The sequence below is a fragment of the Rhinoraja longicauda genome, chromosome 10 (genome assembly GCF_053455715.1).
Source record: "Rhinoraja longicauda isolate Sanriku21f chromosome 10, sRhiLon1.1, whole genome shotgun sequence".
Taxonomy (NCBI): Eukaryota; Metazoa; Chordata; class Chondrichthyes; order Rajiformes; family Arhynchobatidae; genus Rhinoraja; species Rhinoraja longicauda.
In genome coordinates this window covers 43,805,188-43,814,699 of record NC_135962.1, presented here as the reverse complement: position 1 = coordinate 43,814,699, position 9,512 = coordinate 43,805,188, and the positions used below count along the sequence as shown (strand labels likewise).

Sequence of the window (9,512 nt, the reverse complement as noted above, 5' to 3'; positions counted from 1 at the left end):
TACACAACTGAAGATGTGTCTGAATGGTAGCAACATCACCTAGTGGTCACCCCCAAGAACAACACCAGTCAATTGTAGTGCAAACCTTAGGGATTGTAAATTGTAATCAATATTGTAAAATTATTATTTTTTAAGTTGTTCAGGAAAGAAACTTGTAGAAAACTTGAAGCTATAATCTAATTTAATTTAAATGAATTTCCCTCCTTTCATTTCACCTATACTTCTAAAGCCATTAGTGGGTGAAAGATAGCAAGCGGGTGTTCCAAACAATTTTGTATCCATTTTTACAGCAAACCGATTGAGATAGACATTTACAGTGATGATGATCATAATTTCATGAAAAGGGAAAGTCGCAGTTCTTCTGACATTGCAGCCTGATTCAACCTTCAGTAGCTTCGCGTTGGTAGCAACTATGGATTACATGCCTTTTAAATTACATCCAACGTGATATTACTCCACTTGATATATGTCTGCTCACCCCAAACCATCCTTCCAAAAGTACAATGCTGTGATTTTTTAAAAAAGTGTTCATTGCTAGTCATCTTTATGCAACGCAGGATTCCATTGATGAGAGCTAGCTGGTGTCGATGACGGAATGGAGGGAGGAACCACAGACACTGGCACTGATTGACGGTCGCTTTCTCCATATATTCTGAAAATGCAAGAGCTTTGGAACCAGCAACGTGAGAGATAGCATTGATGCTGATCCATGCGTAGATAAAAGTTCTTTTCATCTTTTTTTTAAAACAATAAGTTAGAAACTTAGCATATGTTTGTGTATTTATTTATTAAAGGCAAAGATATTTATTTTATGCTTCATGAAGACCGAATAATAATTTGAAAATCAAGTTGCAAAAGAGGCCGACGAAAACCAAATAAAGATCAAAAGATGTCCAGTCACAGGTAAGTAATGCCTCCCCTAACCTGGGGTATTTTATAATGTAAAATCAACTTTAATTAATCCAATGATGTCTACGGGGTTTTTTAATAAACTTTTATGGAGACCAAGTGATGTTTAAAATTAAAGTTCAAATTTACTTAATAAGTTTAACATCTTAGAAATAATGGAAATGGATTTATATACTTGTGCTCCCCTCAAAAGGAAGGCAGGTGGATTAATATATAGACAGAGAGCTTTGCTCAGCACTCACCAACTATAATGACCCAAAAGAGCCACTTTGCTCTGTTATTACAAGCTTACAGTTTAAGGAGGTATCATTTGGCCCCTTTTTTGCTTTTAACGTTTAAGCCTCAAAACGCACAGGTACAGTTATTTTGTAAGATGGTGTGTGTAGTCGAGACTGAAAGTGATTTTGCTGACGAAAGCTGTCACTATCCATGTCTGCTCTATACAATTCTGGATCTCACCTCTTGTGCATAACTGCAGCATCCAGTCTCTGGAGAGGTATGTCATTTTCCTGAATAGCTGCTTTTCACAATCTTTTATTTTAAATTAAAGTACTAAGAATTTTGATTGAGCAAATAATACAGGTGTTTTTATTTACAAGTATGCAAAGGTTTGGCAATCATTTAAAAGTAGCTTCTGTTCAATTGCATTTCAAAGTTACATTGTGAGGCAACTTTTTTATTTCCCCAAAGACTTTGTGGACAGATGTACACCAACTAGTGAACCATAGAGATCGAGATGTTAGCTTTCAGCAAGGTCACTGCTGGATTGGACATTGTTAATTATCCAGTAACTCCATATTGGAATGTACATCGGTAGGAATAGGAGCACGATCAAGTTTGATGATGATGTATTTCTTGTAATAAATCACTAGCGGTAGTTTAGCTTAAATAATCTGACAATTATTGAAATTAAAAAAGTGCAAGCAAGAGTGAAAGCTTACATGGCACATAAAGGTAATTTTTCAACCAGAATCTCACCATATTTCCATTCTACACATTGAACTGTAATTCTTTCAAGATCATTCTCTACTGATAGAAAATTACTATGTGGAGAGCAAGTGGCAGACCTGATATTCATCAAGAAAGCAGTAATTAAGATCAAATGTTCAACATTATTTTATAATAATTATATTTTACCTTATTACAATTTCTCTCAGTTTAAAAACACATGGTTGACTAAATTAATATCCTTTGGTCATGGACAATGTTATACTTGATGTTATACATTTGTTATACTTGAAATAGGTTAGATAATTCCTTACGTTTCCTGTTAATAAAGGTATATTTGTGTTTGTTTTAGACTGAATCTGCACCGTTTAATTTGGGGGAGTCTCATTCTTCAGTTGCTGGTTGTTTATGAACATGCCCTTCCCGCCTCCAACATCAGCTTGCAGACATTCATTGGCTGTGCTGTGAGAGAGTTTAGATTCCTGGCCAGGAAACCTGGTTGTAAAAAACTGCGAATAACCACGGATGCCTGCTGGGGACGTTGTGAAACCTGGGAGGTAAGCCGGGGAACCAAATGTATCATCGTTCCAAAAAAGAATGTAGTGACATTTTTTGCCCATGTCGATTTCCTAAGCACTGGGAATAGGAATCTTTAGACTTAGACTTTAGCGATACAGCATGGAAGCAGGCCCATCAGCCCACCGAGTCCGCGCTGACCAATGATCAGCGTACAGGTTTGTAGGTTAATTGACTGGGTAAATGTAAAAATTGTCCCTAGTGTGTGTAGGATAGTGTAAATGTGCGGGGATTGCTGGGCGGCGCGGACTCGGTGGGCCAAAGGGCCTGTTTCCGCGCTGTATCTCTAAATCTAAATCTATACAAGCACTATCCTACACACGAGGGACAATTTACAATCTACAGAAGCCAGCTAACCTACAAATCTGTACGTCTTTGGAGTGTGGGGGGAAACTGGAGCACCCGGAGAAAACCCATGTGGTCACAGGGAGAACATGCAAACTCCAAACAGACAGCACATGTAGTCAAGATTGAACCTGGGACTCTGGCGCTGTAAGACAGCAACTCTACTGCTTTGCCACTGTCCTGCCCATATATTATTATACATTTAAAACATTAATAATATATCATTTCAATTTTCTGGTGGCATGGACTTTAATTTAAAGCATACGAATCCTGTGAAGATATAAGCGAGATAATTTGGTGCAAAATTGGCTTCCTCATTTAAGGAAGGACATACTTGCCAAAGATTGGTTGCAACAATTCCTAGATTGAAATCATTGTCCTGTGAGGAATAATCTAGTAGGATTGGCCACTACTCAAAAGCATCGGGCAATCTCAGTGAAGCAGAGAGAATTCTTGTAGAAAAATAGAACTGCAGATGCTAGTTTACACCAAAGATAGACACAAAGTGCTGGAGTAACTCGGTGGGTCAGGCTGCATCTCTGGAGAGAAAGAATGGGTGGCGTTTCGGGTCGAGACCCTTCATCTGATCTGAAACACCACTCTTTCCTTCTATCCAGAGATGCTGCCTGACCCGGAGTTACTCCAGATTCCTTTAATGTCCATCTTCGGTGTAAACCAGCATCTGCAAATACTTCCTACATATTTCTTTCAAATACACATGTAGTATGTCCTGATTCTGGGAAAAAGGATTGAAGATGATTTCGGGTCGGGAACCTTACTCTGTCCGAAGACACTTTGTGTCTAAAGTTTAGAGAGAATTCTCAGTTGTCTTGAGAGAGGGTCCATCGCTCTTTGTTGTAATATCTTGAACATGTTTTAGAATTAGGGATTGGCTAATAAATACTGGGATGGGGTAAAATCCCTTCATAGTGTCTTAGGAATCTGAAATTCTTTATTCCAGAATGTCCTGGATGTTTTGTTAAGATCAAGCTTTTTTTTTGACAGAAAGGGCATCCACGCCTATGTGTTGCTGCATGCCATCGTCCACTGTGAGGTGGGAAACATTATTCCCCTCTATTTCTGCCCCATACATTATATAAAATCGAGCTGATGCCATGCATATGCCATGCCATGTTTCCTCTCGTGGCCCCATTTAAAGTGAGACAAGGAAGAATTTCTCCTCTCATATAGCTGAGTGATTTTGGATTCCTTGCCCCTGACAGCTGTGGCAGCTGATTCCTTGAATGCATTCAAAACTAAGATATGGATTTTTAATCAGTGAAGATTATGGAGGAAGGGAGGGAAACAGGCTTGAGGAATGTTGGATCAGCTGGATCATACCATGCACACAAAATGAGCAAATCAAACAGTACTGAGTGTAAAGAGAAAATTAAACATAGCCAAAATTAACTGATCACAGATGAAATGATAAGGTTTCACAGCAACAGGGAAGGGCCAATTGGTTACTTGCTTCTTGCCACTTCGCAACTCGCTTAGAGAATTTGTTGCCCCTCACCATCCGAGTCACTTGCCTGCTTTTGTGTCTTTCTGGGTAACTATAATCCAAGAATGATTGTGGTTTCCGGTATAACATTCATATTTTAATGTACTTAGAAAAACCCAACCTTCCATCGCCTATATTTACAATGTCCAAATGTATACCCGCTGAAAATGTCGGAAGAATTTTTGCACATTACTTGTTTTGTATATATTTTCATTCTGAATAAAGTTTATTTTTGATTTTTTTAAATCAAAAATAAACTTTATTCAGAATGAAAATATATACAAAACAAGTAATGTGCAAAAATTCTTCCGACATTTTCAGAGGGTATACATACATTCATTAGCATCGTGTTTGGTCGTGTTCACAGAAGTATCCTTACACCCAGCATTCTTACCACTCATGTGGCTCCCTGGGGTGATACCGCCTTGCCTCGTTTGAGGGGCGGCTCCACCACACCCTGCCCCCCAGTGTGCAGTAGTGGAAGGAACCTAGCCTGTGGTCCTCCCCCACAGAGCCTTGGAGTTGGCTGCACCATCTTCTGTGTGTCTCTCAGCACGTACTCCTGGATAGCGTCATGGATAGGAAAGATTTGAGCGAAATGCTAGAAAATGGGACAGACTCAGGAAGGCACCTCAGTGGGCATGGACGAGTTGGGCTGAAAGATCTGTTTCCACACTGTACAGCTTTATTAAGTCTACAAATCACCCAACTTGAATAACCTTTAGCAAAAATGTGAACATGCTCACAAAATGCCAAAATGTTTCATAACTCACCTTAATTTAGCAAGCAGAGAATAATATGATCTGAAAACCTAATTAATTATGGAGAGGATATATAGACAAGGTGAATGTTGGGTGGATGTTTCCTCTTGTGGCTCCATTTAAGGTGAGATAAGGAAGAATTTCTCCTCTCATAGGGTTGAGTGATTTTGGACTCCCTCGCCCCTGACACCTGTGCAAGCTAATTCCTTGAATGTATTCAAAACTAAGATATGGATTTTTTTAATCAGTGAAGGTTATGGAGAAAGGAAGGAAGCAGGCTTGAGGAATGTTGAATCAGCCATGATCTTATTTAGAAACTTTGAGAGGAGATTGGTCTACTCCAGTTCTCGTTTCTTATGTATCTGTGGTCTATAGTTGGGTCGACAAAGTGGACAAAGTTCTCTGTGGATTGTCACCTTGTCGTGGTGGAGAAGCTTGTGTGGTCCTGAGATCCTGAGAGCGATGCCGTCTGGAGCTATGCTCCTGGTAGGTTCACCCATGGCGGTAAGGTCGAGGGGGAGTTCCCTGACAAAGAGCAATCCAACCAAGACCTCAATGGTGGAACAGGCGGAGAATGATGGCTGACTTTTATGGAGTGAAGCAAAGGCTGGGAAGGTGGATGAAGGCTGCAGCAGAAAAGGGTCCCCGGTCGTCTTAGATTCCATGCATCTGGATCCTGACCCAGATCTGTCAAGAACCATGTGGTGGCTGTCTGTGCACCAGTCTCCCCACGTTAAACAATGTCACCCCGACCCTATGGAGAGGACAGTCATACTCGCTTCGAGTGACCGCCGAAGTTGGAGTAACTCAGTGGGTCAGACAGCATCTCTGGAGAACATGGATAGCTGTTCAGGTTTTGGGTTGAGACCGTTCTTCAGACTGAAATTAACCAGCATCTGCAGTTCTACATTTCTACATCTATAATAGGGTCTTATCGGCAAACCATATACCAACCAGTTTTAGCATAAAAGTTTTAACTTTAGGCTATCTTACATTTTGAATACTTGGACGTATATTGTACTCTATTCCTCTTATTGTTCCTGGGATTATTTTTGTAAGCATTGTTCTACAATTCTGTTTCCAGAGACCGGTTCTTGATCCTCCTTACATTGAAGCATACCACCGGGTCTGTACCTACAATGAAACCAGGTTCGTGACTGTGAAAATGCCCAACTGCCTCCCTGAAGTAGACCCGTTCTACACCTACCCCGTGGCATTGCGATGTGACTGTGACATCTGCTCAACCACGACTACCGAGTGTGAGACCTTGTAACATATCGCAACTTTGCCCAAGACCCCAAAAATGATGCCTCCACCGAAAATCACTAATGTTTGGAGAGCGTTGATTCATTGATTGAAAGTGAAATAGAAAAAAAACAGTACATGTTGCATAATAAAGCTTGTTTGCTGATAATTTAATTTTCCTGGATATGAAGTAACATTATTCTTAATAAAAATGAACTAATAATATTTGAAAGCGATACAATCGCCTGCATATAGAGTTGCAAAAATATGTTTTTCAAATTTATTTTTTTAGGCATTCTTCCTCGGCTAAGAACAATCAAATCCTTGAACACAAATTCAACCCTTTTCTCCATGAGCCATAGAATCATGCGCTGAAACATGCGCTTTGTCTCAATTGCCTAAGTCGACCATTATGCCTATCTATACTAATTCCTCTTGTCCGCATTGAGATCAGAAAAACATTTATTCCTCAGATCCCCTTTGAAACTCCTTCTTCTCACAAATTTTAGACATCCCGACTATGGGAAACAGGTATTTGCTATCCACCTTTTATTTTATAAACCTTTAACATGTTACCTCTCACTCTCCTTTGCTGCAGAGAAAACAGTTCCAACCTATTCAGTCTCTCCTTATAAATCAGCCCTCCAATCCCAGCAACATCCTTGTGATTGTTTTTCTGCACACTCTCCAACATAATCATGTCTTTTTCTATGGTGTGTTCACCAGAATTGTGTACAGTATTTCAGGTGTAGCTAAACTCTTAAAATCATTGCCCTAACCAGTGAAGGCAAGCACTGCATGTGCCTCCCTCACCAACCTGTTCACTGTGTTTTAAGGGAACTATGTTCTTGTACCCTAGGGCCTCTATGTTCTGCAACACTCCATGCTATTTACTAAGTTGTGCCCTGCCCCCGTTTAATCTCCCAAAATGCATCACTTCACTTTTATCCGAGTTAAGTTCCATCAGCCATTCCTTGGTCCACTTTCCCAGTTAATCTAGATCCTTAGACAATTGTCTTAGATGTCCACCATACCACCAATTTTGAAGTCATCCACAAATGTACTAGTCATGTCACCTGCATTCTCATCCAAAGCATTAATACATATTACAAACAAGTGGACCCGGGCTTGATCCCTGCGACACAACACTATTTACGTCCCCAAACTGAAATATAACCCACCACTACTATCCTCTACCTCATACCTGCACAGAGGAGCAGCTGGTAGAGCTGCTGCCTCACAGCGCCAGGTTCGATCCTGGCCTTGGGTGCTGTCTGCGTGGAGTTTGCACATTTTCCCTGTGACCGTGTGGCAAATAAACCTTGTCCCACAGAATCCCTTCCAATAACTCTCTCATCACTGATGTCGGGCTCACTGACCTGTAGTTGTCCCTTGTCCCTGCTGTCCTTCTTTAAAAAAAGGGATAATATCAGCTATCCTCTGGTCGTCTAGTACCTCATCCGTGGATAATGAAGGTACAAGAATCTCTGCTGAGGTCCCAGCAATCTGCTCACTTGCTTCCTGTAACATCCTCCTCAAGCCCCCCTGGGAAGATATCCCACCTTTATGCATTTTGGGACCTCCTCCAGCTTCATGTCACCTGCATACCCTCATAATGTTGAGATGATCCAGGATAGTATTGTTCCCTCCCCTCCAGTTCCACGTCCATCTCCACACGGGAGGGAGTGGCACAGCTGGTCGTGCTGCTGTCTCACAGCGCCAGAGTCCCAAGCTCAATCCTTACCTCGGGTGCTGTCTGTGAGGTGTTTGCACGTTCTTCCTGTGGCCACGTGGGCTTTCTCTGAGTGCTCAAGTGTGCTTTATTGTCATATGTCCCCAACCAAAACAATGCCCCCTTGTCTATGAAGTTCGGAGCTTATTTGGATGTTGCAGCGTTTAATAGCCTGCTGGTTGTTGGGAAGAAACTACTCCTGAACTTTCCTCCCACTTCCCAAAGCTGTGCACGAAGTAGGTCAATTGACCTTTGAAAAAAGATTGCCTCTAGTGTGCTGGGAGTGGATGAGAAAGTGGGATAAGATAGTTTGTTTGCTTTCAGTTGATGCACATGTACCAGTGTCACCTGCTGGCCAGGCTTTGCAATTGCATGAGTCTTTGAACAACTAGAATGGAAATAGGAATAAGATTAGGAATAGGAATACTTTATTGTCACATGTGACTAGGCACAGCGAGATTCTTTGCTTGCTTACACAATGTACGCAAATAGCAGCCACCTATGGCGCTGACAAAGTTACAAAGCACGCCGGCTCCCCCTTTTGTCCCCCCCCAACAGTTCCCCCACGCCGTGTCCGCATTGTCCTTTCCCCCCCCACATTGTCCATTGTTCTTCCCCCTCCCCCCTCACGCTGCGGTCACGCCACGCTGGGTCCTCCATTGTTCTTCCCCTCCCCTCACACGGTGGTCCTCCACGCTCTCATCGACCGTCGACCGCGGGTCAACCTGCGAGGCATCGCTGCCACCGCGAGGCTTCACCACCGCCGAGACCCCATCATCGCGAGGATTCACTGCTTCCGCCGCCGAGGCCTCCGCTGTCAACGCCTCACTTCACGCCTTCGTGGTGGCGACCCGGGTCCTAGCCGCGGGCTCCATCGGCCGCTTCGCCCAACACGGGCTTCTACCCGCGAGGCCCTGGCCAAGCCCCGACCTGGGCTTTTACGCAGCGATCTGGAAGGCATTGAGACCGTGGCGCCTCGACAAATGCCTCTGGCCGCGATCCCAGTCCATAGCCATGGCCCGTCGGGAAGCCTTCTGGCCGCGCGGTATAACTTAATATAAATATAAACATAGTGTATTGTGTACTGTACAACTAGCAAATAGTGTACTGCACAACTTTTGCTGTAACTTGCAACCGTACATTACATTTTTTGGACAGATGAATAGGACAAACAAGCTGTCTAACTAAACAGATCACAGAATGCTCACGATTTAAGATAAGATTTAACCTACAATTTGATTAAGATAAGATAAGATTTAACCTACAATTTGAAAGGGAGACGGTGAAACCGGAAGTGTCAGTTCTACGTCTGAGCAGAGGGGACTTCCGAGGCATGAGGGAGGAGCTGGCAAAGATTGACTGGGAAAGGGCTTTGGTAAGAATGACGGTAGAGCAGCAATGGCAGGAATTTCTGCGGATAATTCAGAAGGTGCAGGATCATTTCAGTCCAAAGAGGAAGAAAGGTTCCAGGGGGAGAATAAGACCACCATAG

General features: G+C 42.5%; 1 protein-coding gene across 1 annotated transcript; it reads left to right on the top strand.

Moving 5' to 3' along the window:
• The first annotated feature begins 596 nt into the window (after nt 1–596).
• Nucleotides 597–9,512, top strand: gphb5 (glycoprotein hormone subunit beta 5). The gene is made up of 5 exons (XM_078407006.1): nt 597–683; nt 795–903; nt 2,210–2,414; nt 6,128–6,312; nt 9,296–9,512. Exons 2-5 carry the CDS (start codon nt 890–892, stop codon nt 9,510–9,512), a joined length of 621 nt encoding a protein of 206 aa, XP_078263132.1. The 5' UTR covers nt 597–683; nt 795–889.

Excerpts from the sequence above, each read along its gene's own strand:
- gphb5 (XM_078407006.1), top strand. Across the intron at positions 2,415-6,127 it reads GACGTTGTGAAACCTGGGAG|AGACCGGTTCTTGATCCTCC; the intron begins GTAAGCCGGGGA and ends TTCTGTTTCCAG. Across the intron at positions 6,313-9,295 it reads ACTACCGAGTGTGAGACCTT|GGAGACGGTGAAACCGGAAG; the intron begins GTAACATATCGC and ends ACAATTTGAAAG.